The sequence below is a fragment of the Anabrus simplex genome, chromosome 1, assembly GCF_040414725.1.
Source record: "Anabrus simplex isolate iqAnaSimp1 chromosome 1, ASM4041472v1, whole genome shotgun sequence".
NCBI classification, from domain to species: domain Eukaryota; kingdom Metazoa; phylum Arthropoda; class Insecta; order Orthoptera; family Tettigoniidae; genus Anabrus; species Anabrus simplex.
In genome coordinates, this window is record NC_090265.1 from 180,497,633 (window position 1) to 180,519,266 (window position 21,634).

General features: G+C 39.5%; 1 protein-coding gene across 2 annotated transcripts in view; it reads left to right on the forward strand.

The window, feature by feature from the left end:
- Positions 1–8,725: 8,725 nt before the first annotated feature.
- Positions 8,726–21,634, forward strand: part of Pex11ab (peroxin 11) — a 69,879-nt gene continuing 56,970 nt past the window's right edge. The window contains exon 1 of one of the 2 annotated variants that reach the window (XM_067140015.2): positions 8,726–8,926. In XM_067140015.2, coding sequence (XP_066996116.1) covers positions 8,871–8,926 — 56 coding nt within the window. In that variant the 5' untranslated portion in view covers positions 8,726–8,870. The remainder of the gene's footprint in view (positions 8,927–21,634) is intronic. The other variant, XM_068225769.1, reaches the window with a different exon arrangement.

Consider the following 21,634-nt stretch of genomic DNA (forward strand, 5'->3'; position numbering starts at 1 on the left):
ACGTGCCTTGAATACGCACTAGAGGTGACGTGGAATCATACGCAATAGCGCCCCAAACCATGATGCCGCGTTGTCTAGCGGTAGGGCGCTCCACAGTTACTGCCGAATTTGACCTTTCTCCACGCCGACGCCACACTCGTCGGCGGTGAGTATCACTGACAGAACAGAAGCGTGACTCATCGGAGAACACGACGTTCCGCCATTTCCTCATCCAAGTCGCTCTAGCCCGGCACCATGCCAGGCGTGCACATCTATGCTGTGGAGTCAATGTTAGTCTTCTGAGCGGACGCCGGGAGTGCAGGCCTCCTTCAACCAATCGACGGGAAATTGTTCTGGTCGATATTGGAACAGCCAGGGTGTCTTGCACATGCTGAAGAATGGCGGTTGACGTGGCGTGCGGGGCTGCCACCGCTTGGCGGCGGATGCGCCGATCCTCGCGTGCTGACGTCACTCGGGCTACGCCTGGACCCCTCGCACGTGCCACATGTCCCTGCGCCAACCATCTTCGCCACAGGCGCTGCACCGTGGACACATCCCTATGGGTATCGGCTGCGATTTGACGAAGCGACCAACCTGCCCTTCTCAGCCCGATCACCATACCCCTCGTAAAGTCGTCTGTCTGCTGGAAATGCCTCCGTTGACGGCGGCCTGGCATTCTTAGCTATACACGTGTCCTGTGGCACACGACAACACGTTCTACAATGACTGTCGGCTGAGAAATCACGGTACGAAGTGGGCCATTCGCCAACGCCGTGTCCCATTTATCGTTCGCTACGTGCGCAGCACAGCGGCGCATTTCACATCATGAGCATACCTCAGTGACGTCAGTCTACGCTGTAATTGGCATAAAGTTCTGACCACTCCTTCTTGGTGTTGCATTTGCTCTGTCAGTCAGTGTATTAAGGAAGAGGAGCATAACATTAACTTGGTCTGTAGGTAGGCCTAGGTCCCAATTATAACACACTGGCATTAAAGTTAATAAGATATACATCATCATATATCAAGCATGCTAGTAATGCAAAAAGACTTCAATACTTTTGCCTATTACATGAGTACTGTACATACCTATTTTGAGAAAATTACAGACTTTCTTGAATTTATACAATATTTTATGGATTCATTAGTTTTGTTCCTGCAGTAGTTATTTATTAGAATAGTGGTACACTTTCAAATAATGTTGTAATACAAATATTCTGAAGTGTGCTCCCTACATTCATTCCTGTTGTCTATACATTCATCAGCTGAGAGAACAATTTGCAGGGTCACATCACTTACATACTTCTTATGGTAATTTAAGCTAAGAAATTTTCTCTCACTTTCTGGCCTCAACATCTTTTTTTATGATGACATATGTGTATGTCACTAAGTGTACAGCTGTTTCTGTAGGATATTTCAAATTGTCCCTATTGAGGCTGTCAATAACATTATGATGAATATTTCTAACAGTAACATCTTTCAAAACTAAGAAATCTGCACAGTAATTACAATTTAATTTCTTGAGAAGAGAATGACAACAATAACCTGCTATGTATGTTAAAACACTTGCAACACCAGATGTGCTGTCAAGATCTGAGTCTGTTACATTGAGCTCACCTGTAAATGTTTGAAATGAGGAAGCTGCACAATAATCATGATCTAACAGTATATCTTCATCAACAATATCATTTACAATAATTTTCCTACCATTAGAAATGGGCAGTTCAATTGAATTCAAGATTCTGATTTTTTTTTTCAATTTCAAACACCTGTCTAACAGAAACATGGTATTGGCCACTTGCAAGTTGCCTATATTCACCAAATCGTGCCTCCAATGCATCTGTCTGAAACTTTCCAGGAAGAAAATATGACCATTTCAGTACTTCAGAATAAAACTCTGTTAGCTGTATAAGGCAGTGAGTTGTTTGAGTAAGAGCCCTATGCATTTGACTAGACAATTTGCCACATTTCAGACCTAGATTATCCCAGTGATCTAACCACTGAACAAACTTCATTAAAAAAAACTTCCGTTCATCACCAGGTTTGTTGGGCAGAGGCTGTTAAAATTTATCATTAAGTCTTACACCTTGAAAGGGGTCTTTACATTAACAATATGTCACCAGGTAGTGATTACTTTTACAAATTCAGCTGTGCCCTCATATGATGTTAAATTTTGCTTTTCTCCTACAACTAGTAAAGCATTTACTATATGGTCATTAAACAACTGACACGCATATTTCACATATTGTCTTTCAAAACTTGAAGGCCATAGAGCTTTGACAGTCAAACCATACCCATGCTTTACAAGGTCATTCCCTTCAGCCTCAAACAAGTCCCTTATTGCTTTGAAAGATGCAACTTTAGAAAAATCATCAAAGTCAGGATACACAAATTCCAAACCATTAGTTTCTTGGTTGAGCCAATTATTTCTGATACATTTAAATAAATGCACAGTGTCAATGAGATAAAAAAGAGACTTGTTAGGATTTCCAGGATTACAATACTCACTTTTAAGTTGGGGTGGATTTGAAAATTTTGACATTGCTTTGGCGTTGAGAGCATTATGATCAGTAACAACAGCCAGAACATTAAATCCCATGATTCCAAACCAACAATAACCTTTGACATGATACTGTGTAAATCATCACCTGTTAACTTGGACACAGGGAGAATATGAACTACTTCCTTCTTTGATGATAAAATGCTCTGGATCATAAATACATGTGCTGATGTAGCAACATTGGTAGTGTTAGCACATGAGCCTACAATGTTCCCTCCCTTGAAGTCCATGTATGGTTTAATGTGAATTTCATCTACGGTACCATCAATGTTACAAATTTGTCATTCTGTCGAAAACCTTGAACTTTCTGTTTTATGTATTCCAGAAAATATGCAAGGTTCTGTTCTAATATTGGGCTACCATTCAGACTGGAACATACTATTTTCAAAGTATTAATATGTGGCAAAATTAAATTACTTCTATGTCTCATAAATTTGTAAGCATGAGGAGAAATCAGTTGGAAGATTGAACAAATAACAAGAAAATCATTATCATACTCCCTTTTGTGTTTAGGAACTAAGGAAAGTTTTAACTGTGATTTTATTAAATTAAACGTGGGGTCATCTTCCTCAGTGATCAATTCACCCACTAGACCTAGAATTAACTTATTCGTTGTATCTTTCTGCACACTGTTACACTCATTCCCTGTAATGTAGCTATGGAATTTTGTAACTAAAGAGTGTACTTCATTTGTGTTGGTAATTTTGTCTACTTTAGGAAATTTACACTGCAATAAAACCCCTTTAGAATACACTTTTGAGGTCATGTCCTGTTCAATTATTATATATGCTATGCAATGTGGTTGCTTTAATGTATCCATGTACAGAAAAATTACTTGCATTTCCTTCACAACAGTACACCAACCATCAGGTAACATCAACATGTTTATTTTACTTTTCAGTTGTGTTAGATTGTGGACTGAAATTCTGTCTGTGTATGAGCCATGACTGTTGATACTATCTTCAATTGCTCTGTTTATTGATTCCCTCTCTATTCTACTTCTCTTTTTGTCCGGTTCTTCTCTTGAACTGGTAGAATGTGAAGATAAATATGATGGACAGTTGGGAAAGATACAGGGGACTGCATTCTCTGACAGTCGTGGACTTGGAAGAGGAGCAGTTAAAGTTTTTCCTGTTTTTGAATCAGTAGTAGTTACTTCCCACAAAACATCACTGGCTTGAAATGTCTGTGGCATACCTATAAAATGAGATACCACTGTGAGCCAACTTCATGCATTTACAGAGTGAATAGGCCTACATATGTAGGCATGTAGTTTAATGTGTATAATAAATCTAATTCGGGTATTAATAATAGTGTATCCCTTGATTGTAAGCTAACATAACCTCATATCTTACGAAAGTAAACATACCTACATTGGGGCAGATGACCTTCCATGTTAGGTCGCTTAAAACAACAAGCATCATCATCATACCTACATATCACCAGTTGTTGCGTGTAGTTTAATACCTAATAGGCCTATGTGCATTATGATTATGTGAGAATGTAAAAGTAACAGTTACTCACCACCGAGTAATTAGTAACTCTGTAATCTTGTCTTGGAATTACACGAAACCATCTCTGCTGCATAACCTCATCTTTCGGGAACTTAAACACATGGACTTTATCATTATCGTAATTTCCCTTGCAGTTGGGCACACAAAACTTTAACACCGTTGTACACAACGATTCGCAACTGGTACATTTAAAATAGTTAAAACACTTCTACATAATTGCACCGACAATTGGCCACACTCATTGCTTTCTTAACACTGAGAAGGTTCAAGCTTGCCTCCCGGTAGTGACGTCACGGTAGACATGCGGAACAGTTGTGAGGCCTTATTATCTAGGAGGTGTTGGCTGCAGTAGTACATACTGACCCAGCAAGGGAAACAATGACAAACTACCCGTTTCCTCATCATGCTTTGCACGCTTCATTATAGTGCCCCCATAGGATTTAGTGGCTTTCTTATAACCGCATAAAATTTGGTAGTACTTTCTGAGTATCCAACCAGCCTGCGAGCCGAATATTTGACGGACAGAAAAAATGATTAATTAATATCCCACTTACCGTCCACGTAGTCGGAGTTAAGGATGAGTAAATTACGAACAAAACCACATCTCATTGCGCAACAGCCCCGAAGGGCCGTGGTCCTTGGCCTACTAAGCGACCGCTGCTCAGCCCGAAGGCCGGCAGATTACGATGTATCGTGTGGTCGTTACCACGAACTCTCTCGGCTGTTATTCTTAACGTTCTAGACTATCTCACCATTAGACAGCTCCTCAGTTGTAATCACGTCCAGGTAAAATTCCCTGATCTGGTTGAGAATCGATCCAGGGGGCCTCAGGATAAAAGGCAGGCAGGCTACACCTACATCGTGGGGCCGGCTGTAAATTACGTAAACGTACTTGTTAATTAGCATTCAAACTTTTCCTGCCATAGCACTAAAACATCTCTCATTATACGATACAGCAATAAATTCACCAGTGCTTTACCTCACACCGACACAGATAGATCTTATGATGACGATAGGAGGGGGAAGGGAAGGAAGCGGCCATGGCCTTAATTAAGGTGTGCCTGGTGTGAAAATCGGAAACCACTGAAAAACATCTTCAGGGTTGTGGACAGTGGGGTTCGAACCCGCTATCTCCTGAATGCAAGCTCATAGCTGCGTGCCCCTAACCGCACGACCAACTCGGTCGGTAAATTCGCAACTGATAACTTTATATTGTTTTAAATGCGAGAGTAGAGCAATGCACTGAAAATGGAAGACTGCATCAGTTCGTTACTGTGTGAATAAACTCTCTCGTAATAATCCGTGTTTCTGCATTTGTTCACCACATTTGTGTATTTATACTCGACTGGGGATAAGACTGGAGACGATGAGTGCCACGATCTTGAGAGTGCTATCAACAAAACCCTGGAGTAGAAATGGAAATCCAGGGAAATTGTTTCGGCGAGATTCGAATGCAACTCCTTGGTTGAGTGGTTCAGAGGGTCTCGAGTTCAAATCCCGGCAGGATGAGGGATTTTAATTTCGTCTGGTAAATTTCTCTGAGTTGGGAACGAGGTATTTTTGTTTATCACAACACACTCTAATTCATGTTCATCCAACACACCACACTGCCAGCCACCTCAGAAACACGCATTGCTGAATACGTATCTCAATGTAGACTTGGAGCCAGGAAGAACATCCCAAAGATACTAGAACCTCATCAGGGCAGTAGTGTGTGTTGGAGAGTAATGCTGGAGTGGTTTCGTAATGAGAGTGCCGTCGTTTAGTGTTTACTGTTGTATAGTTGTCTTGCTGAGTGATATGTTTTGAGTAGTTCAGTGTGTAAAGTAGCCACACAAATTGATTGTGTGAATCTAGAAGGTCAGTCTGGAGTGGAGCCAAGTGAACAGCAGTCGTGTGTTCTGATAGCCAGCAGATGTATATTCGTACCTTTCTGCACGAAGCTACTGTGTGAAGTGACGGCAGTGCTTGCGAAGCGAAGTGAAAGATGAGACCCATCAATCAAGATTACGGAGGGGTCATCCGTTCCAGGTAAATACCAGCAAGGGCAACCATTAATTAGCGAAGTGCTGTTATTCTTTGCCGTGTGTGTGTGTGTACTAACTGAGTCATCCTAGGTTAAATTAGACTGATAAAACAGTCAGTGTCTTATTCGTAACACGCTGATTGTGTTACATTTTCTGCAGTTTAATTGGTGTTCTGCTTTAGATTATTTTAATAAAATGTTTAACTACCGTATATGAGGATTTTTATTTTATGTTTATGATTTTTTGTAGTACCATACATTATTCCTTGCCCCTCCCTTCACTTAAGTCTGACTACGTGACTGGGATGGGACACTGAAAGTGTCAGCCAAGGATGGATGGCACCTACACTGCCATCGAACCTGACCAGAATTCACGGATAAGGCGGAACAGTCCCACTTTCAGGCGTATTGTCCTTCTGATACCCCAAACGCTCAGCGGACGCTGAAAAGTCCTGATTTCGACAAAGATATAGTTATTTTTGTAGATATCGAATCCAAGTACTACAGCGCTGATAATCGCTAACAAATGAGGCAGACCTAGCGTATTTTCGGTTCTTGTTTCTCTATTACACGTAGGAACACATGTGCAATGAACAAAAGTCACATCCCAGTAGCGTCAGAGAGTATGAGTATGAGTATGAGTATGAGTATGAGTATGAGTGTCTAGGTGTTAATATAAGGAAAGATCTTCATTGGGGTAATCACATAAATGAGATTGTAAATAAAGGATACAGATCTCTGCACATCGTTATGAGGGTGTTTAGGGGTTGTAGTACGGATGTAGAGGTGAGGGCATGTAAGTCTCTGGTAAGACCCCAACTAGAGTATGGTTCCAGTGTATGGGGCCCTCACCAGGATTACCTGATTCAAGAACTGGAAAAAATCCAAAGAAATGCAGCTCGATTTGTTCTGGGTGATTTCCGATAAAAGAGTAGCGTTACAAACATGTTGCAAAGTTTGGGCTGGGAAGAATTGGGAGAAAGAAGACAAGTTGCTCGACTAAGTGGTATGTTCCGAGCTGTCAGCGGAGAGATGGCGTGGAATGACATTAGTAGACGAATAAGTTTGAGTGGCGTCTTTAAAAGTAGGAAAGATCACAATCTGAAGATAAAGTTGGAATTCAAGAGGACAAATTGGGGCAAATATTCATTTATAGGAAGGGGAGTTAGGGATTGGAATAATTTAGCAAGGGAGATGTTCAATAAATTTCCAATTTCTTTGAAATCATTTAGGAAAAGGCTAGGAAAACAACAGATAGGGAATCTGCCACCTGGGCGACTGCCCTAAATACAGATCAGTATTGACTGATATGTTTTGATAAACATTATATTAAAAGTGGATAGCAATATAATACATTATACTTCTGTATTAATTTTTATAAATACCGTACTACAAAAAGATTTGAACAAAAATGTTACTCCTCAATTTTAAAAACTAAACGTTTTTTAATGGCATTTTATTTTACACAGAGTTTCACGAATTTTAAAAACCGTCTTCTCAACTGTTAAATACTGCCAAATAAGAGTGTGAATCAGAGAGAATCTTTGAAAGTCTGAATCAAAGGTGGATAACACTTTTATACATTCGTATACATTCATATCGGTACACTAGTAGCCTACCTGCATAATTAATTAAAAGTGAAATTTAAGTTCTCAAATTTAAACCCTTCAGAATTTCATTATCGCACTTTGTCCGTCCAGAAGTTATTGGTTTATAGCAATTGTCCCACTTTGGGGCCCCCTAGAAATGGACCGTTTAAACTTAGCAACATTGACACAGACTCTGTGTGTATAGCCTACAGAACCTCAAAGCTGAAATAGCAGTTTGAAGATAAATTTGTCCATATGCGGTTAAATGGGAAGAAACTTTTTCAAAAGTATATCTTAAAATCACTTTCCTGATGTTGAATATTATATAGTACGAAGTTTATTTTTGATATTAGATACGTTAGATTTCGCTCTTTAATGAAGAACAACCTAAATTGTTGAAAATCTTCTAGATTTTAAAACGTTAATATCAATAGTAATATCTGAGTCGGGAAACGCGGGGAGAAGTGAAGTTGAGACTGCATGCATTCCGACTCTTAATTTGGAAAGAAAATTGACACAAGAGAATGTGAAGAAAGGGACTTGAATAGAATCATTGAGAAAGGACGCTTGCACTATTATGATTTTACTGATTGTCGTGATCAAGAGGGAAGGAACGTACAGTAAAATATGAAATGTAATGAGTAAAACAGATGAGTCTAATTCTTCGTTTACATTTACACAATGAAAATAATAATTTTTCAGCAGATTTACACCACAGCACTCGGGCTAAGCAATGCTCTTTATTACGGTAAATGAAGATAAATATTATTTCGAGCTTACGTTACGTAAGAGGGCAGTACCAACATCGGACTCGTAGTATTGATTTTATGAGATGCGTGGAATATTTTGACAAGAAATAAAATATTTTGCAAATTTACAGTTGAATGATTCCTTAAAAAATCAATGCTTTCTTAAATATGTTCTTTGAATGGCCTTTATTCTGCAAATAGTAAAGAGTTGGCAATATACAATTCCCTCATTCCCTCAAATTATTTGTGGTTGGGGTAGGTTTGCGCTGGCGAAGGGAGCCATAGCTGCCCATAGCGGGACTAGCCTTCTGCCTTGCATGTCACTTACTCTTGGAACCTGTGCAAGCAGTGCCATAGGCAACTGCTTCCAACGTTATCTAGTCAGTCCTGGATATCACAAAAAACGGTTTCATCATACTAGTATGCGTTTGTTTATTTTATAGGGCAGTCAAAACCATGGATGTGATTATTAAGTTAAATAATCAAACTGCTGGCCGGGACAAGCTTGTCAGGTGAGCTGGATTGTGAATTATTGAAAAAAGAATATCATTTTAAATAATCCGGTATGGTCTAATATGAAATTGTCTCACTTTAACCTTTATTAACACGGAGTACATTCTTAATTTACACTAGTGTATTGTCGTAAACACTGGCACATGCAAAAATGAAGTATAAACTACCGTTTACTTTAGTTTTACTTATGTTTTGAACATATTACGTACCGGTATGGGTGATAATGAGCAGCCGGGTTAACTTTTAAGACCGATAGATCTTTATGGATGTGAGTAAATACTTCAGCACTCAGTATATATTTCAGAAATTAAGGTTCAACATAATATCATCATCGATTGTTAATATCTTTAAGGTTCAGTTTTCTGATGTTACTTGAATGAATTGATTTTCTTGAGGTTATGATGGTGATTGATAAAGGAAGCATTCTATGACAGCTATTTAGAATTACTTTTTACAGAATCAGCTTGTTGAAATGTTACCATTAACGTTCTACCTTTCATATTGATAGAAAAAGGAGTTTTCTAGTGATGTTTAAGGAACCTCAGAATGACTGGTAAAGAACTATATCTCAGAACCTCAGAATGACTGGTAAAGAACTAGCCTATATCCCATTCATCTATGGCGCCAACACACAACCATCGTCTCTTTCAATCAGCATGGCTTTGTTTCCCCTCCGTTCTTAAGTAAAATCCATTTCTTCAAGCGGGATGTGAAGTGTAGATCTTTTAAAATCTTGGATATCTGGATCTCTGTTAACAGCCGACAGAACAGGATTTAGTGTTGGTGGTCGATTATTAATGCAAAGCTCGTGCACTTTTCATCTAACTGCACTCCGTATAAAGTCATTGTATTTCAAAACCCTGCTGTTTCACCTCGTTGTTTTCAGCATTCTCCTCTTACCTGGTGACACGAAAGTTCCCTTGGTAGCCACGGTGCGAACATTAAACAGCGTGGTTTCTGAAATGCTGCATGCTTCATCGGTTTCCCTCGCAGTCCAATCCACATCTCTCTCCTGATTCTTGGCCTTTATATAGTTGTAGACATTACAATCTATCTGTCATTCTCTGCGTCTTAAAATTTCCCTGGGTTTACATTTCTCAAACGGAACAGAAGCCATATCTTTAATGCCACTTATTTTTACCTAAGTCACTATTATTTTTCTATTATACAACACAATCCTTATACCAACATTGTTTCAAATATTTTGGAGAGATCTGGGCTCTTGCGTTCAGAGAAGTCTTAACCCACGTACTACAGCGCACATGCTGTTCCATCCTGCATGCTGACACTGTTGTCACGTAAATTACAAAATCATCTATATCAAGATTTTATGAATTACATATCACTAAATGAATGCCAAGGATCATGCATTCTCCACCCATGACCATTAACCTATTAAATAAGGCAGTGAAAATCCAGTTTTAAAGACTTCAGAGCCATCAGTTCTGCGGGAGTCCGCTAGATGTAAAAGCCTATAAGAGCCTGTAGTACACTCTCAATTTTGGACGCACGGTAACATTCCTCATGCCTCGGTCACTTTCATATTGTTAAAGCCAAGGATAAGACTGAGACAGCTCAATGAAAGTAACAAAATTGCTCTAGCCCTTACCAGAAGACATAGTGCACTGTAAACACTACCGTAGGTATTGTCAGCAAATGCACACTAGAAGTTGGTTGACCTATTTTTTAGTTTGGGACCATGTTTCTGCTCATTATGTGACAACGGATATGACACACTGATTGTCCATTACATCGCTCTTAGTATTAAGCGGATAGGCTAATTGATATTTCTTTCAGGCATTCATTGTTTTCCTAATCACTTTATCCAGCCTGCTCCAAAAGGACACCATCTGGCCTAAAATTACTTATTCTTCAACATATTCTGTTGTCTCTCCATTCATTTCTGTTATTTCCTCAATACTATTTGTCATTGTCTTTGTCATTAGTAATCCCAGGTGGTGATGGTGATTGTTTTAAGAGGAATTACAACTAGACATCATCCTATACATTAGTAACCCACTCACTCACTCACTCACTGTGCTCATACAGGACACTCAACATAAGCTTAGGTTCTGAGTGATTCTCTGTCAACAGGATATCATCATCTGCAAGTCTCATGTTGAGAAGTTTTCTGCCATTGATGTTGGCGCTGCATTTTTTCATACCACTCCAAATTTTGTGAAACATCCTTGAATAAACAGGCAATATGGGATCTCCTTCGTGGACTCCTCTCCCAATTTTAAAGGTCCTTCCATGTGACTCAAATTGACTCTCGATTTACTTTGTTGAAGGATTTTCATGTACAGTTTTGGCACTCCTTGCTCTGTTAAAGCACTCAAAAGACACAAATGTTCGACTGTATCGAAAACCTTGGTAAAGTTAATAGGCAACACACACAGTTATTTGTATTCCTTATATTTCTCAGTGTGTAGAAAATCCAGACTGAAAACCTGTCTATTCAACTGACTGATTAGTATCCAAGGTATTTACTATTCTTCTTAAGTCGTCGTCGTCATTTTCCCTTTTCCAGCTGAGACCAGGTGGGGGCAAATGTGGTTCCCCTCCACTTTGTCCTGTCTCTCCACCATTCTTCATTTAACATTGTTCCAGTCCAGGTTCCATTGTCTTATGCTGTTCTTTAGCGAGTCCATCCATTGTAATCTTGGTCCTCTCTTCCCTGTCATCTATCTTTCCAGCGCTTGTCTTGGCGGTCTTTCTTTTTTCATCTGCTTGACATGTTCAAACCATTCCAGTCTGTTCTGTTCCAGTTTATCATTTAGTTTTTGCATATTTTGCTCTTCATATGGTTTCATTTCTCACTCTGTCCCTCCTTGTCTTCTGTACCGTACTCCTCAAGAATTTCATTTCACTCTCATCTCTCTGAAATTTCCAGGTTTCTGCTGCATGTCATTATAGATAAGTAATATCCCTTGTAGGCTATATTACTTCTTTAGACTTCATTAGTACATCTTTATTCCATACTAATCTCTGCACCTGGTGGTAGAAGGCATTCCACTCTACTAATTTCCACATCCACCCTACATTTTCTGTCAATTCACTTCCCAAGTATTTCCAGTTCCACCTTGTTTCCAATTTTGTTAGCTCCTTTTCCATTTTTACTTCTTCTACTCATCACCAGTGTCTTGCTCTTTTCCATATTGATCCTCAGTCCCTATTATTCAGTCCTTCTCTTCAGTACATAGAGCTGTTGTTGTACCTGCTCCTCATCTTCTCCCTAGATCACATCATAATCTTATTCATTACATTAATTCTTTCCCCTCACACTAGGCAAATGCTGGAGCTGTACTTTAAGGCCACAGCCACTTCCTTCCCATGGCGACATAGTGCAAAATTGTAAAAAAAAAATATAGAAACTACTCTTAATCTCTCCTTACTGTCTTTACGATGCCATCCATCATCATTATGAACAGTAAAGGTGACAGCACACTCCCTTGTTTTAGTTAATTGTAAATTCCAAACCACCGGGCTGAGTGGCTCAGACGGTTGAGGCACTGGCCTTCTGACCCCAACTCGGCAGGTTCGATCCTGGCTCAGTCCGGTGGTATTTGAAGGTGCTCAAATATGTCAGCCTCGTGTCGGTAGATTTACTGGCACGTATAACTCCTGTGGGACTAAATTCCAGCACCTTGGTGTCTCTGAAAACCATAAAAGTAGTTCATGGGATGTAAAGCAAATATTATTATTATTTTATTATTATTATTATTATTATTATTATTATTATTATTATTATTATTATTATTATTATTATTATTATTATTATTATTATTATTATTAAATTCCAAACCATTCTTATCTACCCACTGTTGTCTTCACACAGCTGCAACAGTTATCATATATTGCTTTTATTATTATTAGCTCCTAGCTGATTCCCCTGTGTGGCAGGGTCTCCCCAAACTTTTGTTCTGGGGATGCTGTAGGATACCTTTTCTAAGTCTATAAAAGTCATTGCTATCTCCTTCCCATATTGCCAGCTTTTTCCCATGATCTGTCTCAGAATGAAAATGAGTTCCACTGTTGACCTTCAACTTCTGAATCCAAATTGTTCCTTTTGTAACTGGCTTTCTACCTTTTCTCTAATTCTTCTTCCCAATATCCTTCCTTTATCATGGAAAGTAAAAACTTTATACACTGATGAGCAGTTTAATTAGAGATGGCTACCATTGGCAAAATGGTGCTGTGGTAGGCCCGGTAAATGTAATAGGACGGTGTAGCACGACTGATGTTGTCAGACCTTGTACTGGACGTTTGATTAATAGTGACCACAGAATGGGCAAGACAAGAAATCTCTGCACATTTGATTGCAGCCAGATTATCGGTGCCAGATGTATGTGTCATTCTATCTCTGAAGTTGTGCAGATGCTGGGCGTTTGACAGGCCACTGTCTCGAGTGTTCCACAGGTCTACGGATTCGGTGAATACTACCACTGCCAGAATCAGCTGCCATGGAGTACAACGTGTTGATGACGGTCACCATTGGCTAGCTCGGATGGGAAGAGGTGATAGACAGGCCTAGAGTGCAGCAGATAAATAGCAAAATTTCATATTTGATTCGGTATTGATCCCAACTATACAAATGAATAGATACAGTAGTTCACCTTTTCAATACAATACCGTATATACAGTACTCAGTGAAATAAATCACTAGAATATAAATTAGTCTTCAACTACTTATATAAAGATTAATACATTGTTTGTCGAACCCATGTCCTGTTTCTCTACAGGGTCGGGTATGAGGTGAAATGAATCTGTCATGGCGGGTTTTTATGCCCAGATGCCCTTTCCGCCGTCGACCTCATCAGAAGAGTTAATGAGTTGAAATGATTGATGTGATATATGATAGTAGGAAAGGAGAGGGTGAAACCCAGTGCTTGCACATAGCCTACTCCTGTCTCGAATAGCACCAAGTGGTCTGCTCAAGGCTTAACATTCCCATCCGACGGATGAATCACTATCAACAGCATTATATGCCCTCACTCCACATAAGCACTGCGGAGAGGTTTGGAATTTAATCCAGGCTTTTGGCACATAATCTAGTTATTATAAATTGTAGTCTATACCACCACCTTCCCTATCCTGCTGGCCAACATTCTGATGGTGAACATTTTTTGACCATCGAGACTCAAACGAGCTAATCACGGTGTCAGACCGTTTAGACTTCTACGCCTTAATGATCATGACCACCAGGCGGGCTATAAAGATTAATACATTATTTAATTAATCCTAAATATCAATTGAAAGAGGGAAAATTTTAGTCCTATGTTATTTAACATGAAGAATGACATATTGAGTTAATATTGCTAAGTGAAAAATATAACTCACAGCGTTCCCTGATAGATTAACATATCCAGATAAATATTAAATGTATGGCATTAGGTACATAAATGTGAGCAATTCAATATTAAAAGCCCCATTGACTGAATGTTATGGTAGTGTCTTGATAAAAGTTCTATAAAATTATTAATATAATACTGTATCTTGATGAACTTGATCGCTGTTCAAATTTAAAATGTTCGTACAGTTCGTATAAAAAAATCTTATTATAATCTAAAGTTGAACAGGCTTGAGTGAGATAATGTAAGTTTTCAGTGGCGGGGAACTCTCTCATAATTACAGTGGACGTCAAATGGAATCTTGGGAATCTTGAGATTCTAGACAAAGAAAAATCGGGTGACATTGGTAGCATAGTCAATTCATGTGAGAGGTCTAAAACAAAGAAGAACAAAAGTTTAGAAAGTTGATTCCGAGTTACAATAAATATTTTTTTTTTTTTTTTTTTTTTTTTTGCTGGTGGCTTTACGTTGCACCGACACAGATAGGTCTTATGGTGACGATGGGATAGGAAAGGCGTAGGAGTTGGAAGGAAGCGGCCAAGGCCTTAATTAAGGTACAGCCCCAGCATTTGCCTGGTGTGAAAATGGGAAACCACGGAAAACCATCTTCAGGGCTGCCGACATTGAGATTCGAACCCCTCTCTCTCGGATCTTCGAATCCCACATAGGTCAGACTGGTCTCTGTGCCCTGGACACGCACCAACTGTGATTTGTAGTTGTACCCAGTAGCACCCCACACCATAAGGCCTTGAGTTGGCGTGGTATGTATTGTGCGAATGCAGTCAATGTGACGCCTCTCTCCCTGTCTGCGGTGAACCAAAATGCGGCCATCATTTTCAAATAGAAACTGGATTCATCTGAAAACACTATCTGCTGCCATTCCTGTCCCCGCCGACATCGTTCCATACACCATTGCAGTCTAGCATGTTTATGCAAGTTAGTCAAAGGTAGGCGGAGAAGTGGACAACGCACTGGTAACCCAGGCCGTAATAAGTGGCGATGGACTGTCACTCCTGGTAATGAACAATGTGTTACACTGCTCCACTGTTACACCAGAACCGAGGAGGACACAGATCTGTCCTGGAATGCCATTCGGATGAGGTGTCGATCTTCTCGGGGAGTGGTCTGGGTGGTGCGACCAGACCCATCTCGTCGTGTTCTACGGCCTTCTGTGAACCATTCTGTATACACCCGTTGCACTGCCGACACACTTCGTCCCACACAATCAGAAATTTCCCAGATGGATGCGTCACGTTCTCTCATGCCAATAATGCGCCCTCTTTCAAACTCGCTCATTTGATGGTACAGTTCTCGCATACATCTGCGAGGCATCTTGCGCATCTGCCTATTACCTTCAGTTTATAGCAACAACGAGAGCCGCAGGCACATTTTACCAGTTGGTGGTGGTGCGCTAAGATATCGATGTGGACCTTGAATCTGAGGGCCGACATGGTTCAAACGCTAATCATTTCTTCGGAACATACTAATTGCACATGTCATGTGAATATGAACCTATCTATAGTCTTTCAAGGTGTTCTGGTTTTTATGAACATGAGTGTATTAACTCTACTTGAATTGTGAAAAATTAAGGAATTACTATTGTTGGTCTTCAAAGCTATATTAAAATTCTTCATTTTAAAGAAATTGGTAATTTGATATATCATTATTGTAAGTGAAGGTGATAAACTTTTCCTTTTTGTTCTTAGAATCTCTAAAATGTGTAATGGAATGTTTATTTTTAATTTCGTTAATGATTGTCTACAAAAATATAGTAAAGTTTTTGTGAGAAAATGGAACTGTAACTGTACAGTGTGACACTGGATTTATGAAGAGTAATATTGACGGGAGGTTGTGTGTGTGCTGGACTGTGCGATTAACAACAGACGGCGTGGTGGAATCGGGTGCATCGTTGCCGCATACGCTTGTTCCAGTCAGATGTTAATTGGAATGCCCGTGACTTCAGTTTGACCACATGCTATTTTCAGTCTGCCTGTGTTCTGCATGTTGGTGACATCACTACCAAGACCACCATTGTCAGAGGGTGAATTTGCTATGGTTTAGAGTGCTATTTGTTTCTTTCAAAGTGGGGGGGGGGGGGGACGTAGGGGACGAGAGGTTCCTTGTGTGCCAGAAAGTGGCAGATTTTCTTGGATTATCATTGTCAGTGAAGAGAGTAGGAGCTGCTTCAAAGGCGAATGATGGAAATAGGTCATCCAGGTCAGGAAAGGAGTTTTTGAGGTCGGGGTGTCCGAAAATTTCAGCTTTATTTTACTTTGGGCACAGTACAAAGAAATATACATGAGTTTTACATGAATTAGATATTCCCATAATAAAAGCCTCCACATGAAACTGTTAGAAAATATGGCACATTTTTCTGATAACTCAGTTTGTATGCTTTTGAAAGTAGTTAATGTTATTGGCTTTACGTCTCGCTAACTAATTTGACAATTTTCGGGGACGCCGAGGTGCCGGAATTTAGTCCTGCAGGAGCTCTTTTACATGCCAGTAAATCTACCAACACTAGGCTGATGTATTTGAGCACCGTCAATACCACCAGACTGAGCCAGGATCGAACCTGCCAAGTTGGGGTCAGAAGGCCAGCGCCTCAACCGTCTGAGCCACTCAGCCCGGCTTGAAAGTAGTTATTAAAAAAGCTTGGGATTCTGATTCAAAAATTGAACAGAAAATCAGTGGTAATAGCATCTGTGACAGTTACTGCATCTCGACATACCTACCTACGTGCACAGGGCTAGTAGATCATCTTTATAGACTAAACCTGGTGTGGACAGAACCACAGGATGAAATATGGGTGGCAAGAACGCGTCGTTGATATTTTAGAAAACAACTTCTCAACTATAATCAACACAGAGGGTACATTCAGCAAATTTGTAGAGGGTTCAAAACACCATCTGGATCTGGCAAACGCATCATAATTTTGCACATCAGAAGTAAAAAAGCGTTTCTTGATGGTGCAGAACTGTGTTTTATTGGCAAGAAAGTTGGTGTTGATTACAAAACGAAATGATCTCGACTCTTTATGAAGAATGGTTCATGAAAGTCCTGAGTTTATTGCCTCAAAGGCTGGCTGTTACAGATCAAGCTCCATATCATACCTGGTTCGATCCTTCAACTAAAACCCAAAAATGTCATGCCTGAAACCTGAAATTATATCTGGGATAACATCAAATAATATTTCACAACCACCTGAAGTTGACGATTATAAGAAACTAAATCAGAGCTGATTGTCCTTTCCACTCCTTATTTTCAAACACCTGTAAAGAAGCTGGAACTAACTAACGACTTTGACCAGATGTACAGCTACAAGGACATTATTTTATCTATGGTGGGGATTATCACTAGCCCTGTCGCCAGTGCTGCGAGCTTGTCTCCCGCCAAGCACATTGCCATAATACGCTTCTCGGCACCATAGGTTCCCCTGCTATGCAGTCTGCTGGGAGCTTTATCAGCATAAGGTTCAGTTTAGGGCCGATTCTACCACCTACTGGTAAAGTAGCGCGTAAAAGGATGTTTCCGTTCGACCACCCCCAGGTAACGCTATCGGCAGCATAAATCGTAGTTACCCAGCGCGTAATTTGTCGGCCACTTCGAGGACCCGATGAGACTTTACCTGCCGGGCAAGTTTTGAGAGTTGAACATTATTAGCTGTATTTGTGGTAACATACAACTTAAATTAGCTTACTATACTGAAGAAAAAAAAAAAGCATGATACTGTAACAGTGGCCGATATTGTATTGCAGGATCTTCAACATTAATGCTTCCCTTGAGTTGCAACGGTCACACCAGCCTCTCGCATCGGTAGCTTAGGGAATACATTTTATACTTCAAGCTTTTGTAAAGAAACTTTAAAAGGATATAAAATCAAAATCTATTTGGAAATCCTTTCAAATGGACTTAAATTTTCTACTTTTTTCAGTTTTCAGACACGAGGTATAAGTTAATGTATGTATCCAAACTACTTCAAGCGTTCTCGTAGCGTAATGGCTAACATGCTCACTTCCTAATGCAAGGTATGCAGGTTCGAGTCTTTATTATGATGAATCTTTTTTATTTCTATTATTAGCGTTTTGTTAATCTGTATGCCTCTCTTCATATGTTCTTTTGTTAATAATATATTTCATTGAAATATTCAGTCACAATATTATGTCTACTAGGAAATTGCTTTATATGTATGCTACCTACTTATAGAAAGCGTTATGTTTAATAGCACATGGGACTGTCGCCCAGGTAGCAGATTCCCTATTAGTTGTTTACACAGTCTTATTTCGAAGAAATTGGAAATTATTCCATTCCCGAATTTCTCTTCATATGAATGGATATTTATCCCGATTAGTTCTTTAGGCCTACATTTACAGTACCATCCAACTTTATCTTCATAAAGTTAAATATTAGAATGAAATGCTTTATCAATAAATGGAAGCATGTGGAACTAAACGAGGTCACAGAACTAGTTGCAAATAGAGCATCGTGGAGATACTTAGGGCCTGTACTAAGACTGTCAGGTAAACAGCCAGATACGTAGGCGGCAGTTTTTCAAACTAGAAGTTAAATATTTTCTTGCATATTACCAACGGATTTTAACAACGGTATTGTAATGCGGAAGATGTAGTAACATTTTTATTGGGTTGGTAATAAGGTTACTGAAAATATAGTCAAAATTTAGCGCGGTGGTTTACGTGTTCCATGGTGTTTTCTACTGTTTAGCTCTATTCCTTTTGAAATTGTATTACTAGAATCCAATATCAGACTCTTATTAAGCTATAATGTGGAAGTTCAGGTCAGAAACAGAATTAGGACTGAAATATACATATACAAAGGAGTGTTAAAATTAATTAACTATATAACAAAACTGAAACTGTTATAAAAAATAAAAATACTGAAAATGTAACCTGGACGCAAAAGTTAAGATTCAGGTTATGTATCTTTTTTTGTCTAGTACTATTTGCGAGGATGCACGTTACGGCGAAAGTAAAATTTATGTTCGTAATTAATGCCACTGATGCAGCGTAAGATAATTAATTTTATTGCTAATTCAATTTATTGTTTGCTCATTGTATAAGTAGTTAGTTTCTTTCTTTTCAATACAATGTGAGAATAGTAACTGGCAAACACTTATCTCACTTTAGTGTAAATACTTAGTAGCAAGTTGTTTCGAACTCAAAGAAATATAACCTCCTTAACATCCTCATTCGACGGACGAATCGCCATGAACAATGTCGTATACCTTTACTCCATATGTGCGTTGCGGATAGATTTGGAATAGAACCCACGCATTTTAATGATTAGGAAATGTGTACTATCACCTCTAGTACCCTACCGACCAACATTTAGAAGGTAAAAAGATGTTCGACTATTGAGACTCGAACCCACGAAAAACTGTACAGCAGCAGACAGTGTTGCCCTAACGACCATGGCTACCCACGAAGCTTGCTGTTGACTTGCTTGTGTGCAACTCATATAGTCAGTAGCAACAACTTGCTAGCTTGGGAAAATTTTAAGATTTTTGTGATAGCTGGACAGGAAGCACGGCATACTTTATAAATATATACATAGATTACATTATACCAACTTAATTTCGTACATCATCATGCAGATGAAGATTCAACCGGATGCGTAGCCATCTTGGTTCTTACAGTAGCGTCCCCGATAGGAGTGAAGTCCCAGATAAGATCGTTAACTGCCTCTACAACTTCGGCATAGCTAACCTCGAGAATATTCTCCCAAATTGCACATAAACGAAAGTCGTAGTACGCGTTTCCAACCAAACTTCCAGATAAATGTGTAAACTGCCACATAAATTTAAAGCGCACTTTTATCTGGTTGTCGTAGTACAGGCCCTTAATCAATTCTCAGAAGCCTGCAGATAGAATGCTCAAAGGCAATATGTATATGGAAGCGCGTAAAAGAGAGTTAAGAACAACGGCAAGGAACGAACATACATTTTAAAATGTAAATTAAAAATACGATGAAAACCTGCGTACCTTCTATTACAGAGCGAGCAACTTGACCAATCTACTACGAGAATACCTTTCAAAAACTCTGCCTTACATGACAGTTATAACTGGCGTATGAAAATGTAATCTCGAGATTTTAATCCCAATTAGGTATTGATATTGAAGATCATAGATTAAAATCACAAAAGCTTGACATAAATCGTTGTCCATAATGTCCATAACTCTTAAGACTCCCCTTATTAGGCTTTTTGGTGATAATCAGCAGATGCAAGCACAGGGAAATAAGACAATCGAAATGAGTTTCATGCATCTGTCGATAGATAGCACCACACTCGAAAGCTATAAGTCGCTGAAAATCAGTCTAGCCAACTTCGTATATCGATGTCTAGCTCCGGGTAGCTACCTAGCGCTTGCGCGGAGGTGGTTGGACGCAAGCCAAAGTACCAGCCGACTTACACCTCCAGGTAGTTTACCTCCCGGGCAGCTGCCAGCCACTTTACCAGCAGATGGTTGTGTTAATCTGTATGCCTCTCTTCATATGTTCTTTTGTTAATAATATATTTCATTGGTCCTTTGTGAGTTTAAGCCATTCAAACTCATTTGGGCTTACGTAAAACGAAAAATAGCAAAAAGAGATATGGCTAACACATTTTAAAATGGTAGAGGTATGGAAGCAGTTAACGCTTTATGCCGAGAGAAGCCTTACATACCTTAACCCCTGGAATCTGGAAACAATTAAACACACTGAGAAAATTGAAGACCACCACTAGGAGAAAGATGGACTGTCTGAAAATGTCCCTCATTTCAAGCCAGTCATAATCAGCATGAATGGCAGCAGTTCTTATTCATCAGAACATAGTGATTTTTCAGACAAAGAATATTGACAGGATTAAATATTGTAAAGAAATGTAAACAACCCTTGTAAAAATTGTGGGTAATGGTAAAGAAGCCAACCATTTTTAAACCTGCCATTGAAGGTCCAAAACCGAGCGAGTTAACCGTGCGGCTAGGAGCTTGCAGCTGTGAGCTTGCATTCTGGAGATAGTGGGTTTGAACCGCACTGTTGGCAGCCCTGAAGATGGTTTTCCATGCTTTGCCATTTTCACACTGCCAGGCAAATGGCGGGGCTGTACCTTAAAATTAAGGCCACGGCTGCTTCCTTCCCACCTAGCCTTTTCCTGTCCCATCATCGTCGTAAGACCTGTCTGTGTTGGTGTGTCATAAAGCCAGTTGTACAAAAAACAAAGATGAAGGTCCAAAGCCCTTATGAGAAAAGGGGATAGGAAGTGGAATTTGTGCGAGGAAATAAAATCAAAGGTTGAAAATAAACAGCTGCGTTCGTTGCACATCGTGATTACTAATGAACACAGCAACACTGAACCAG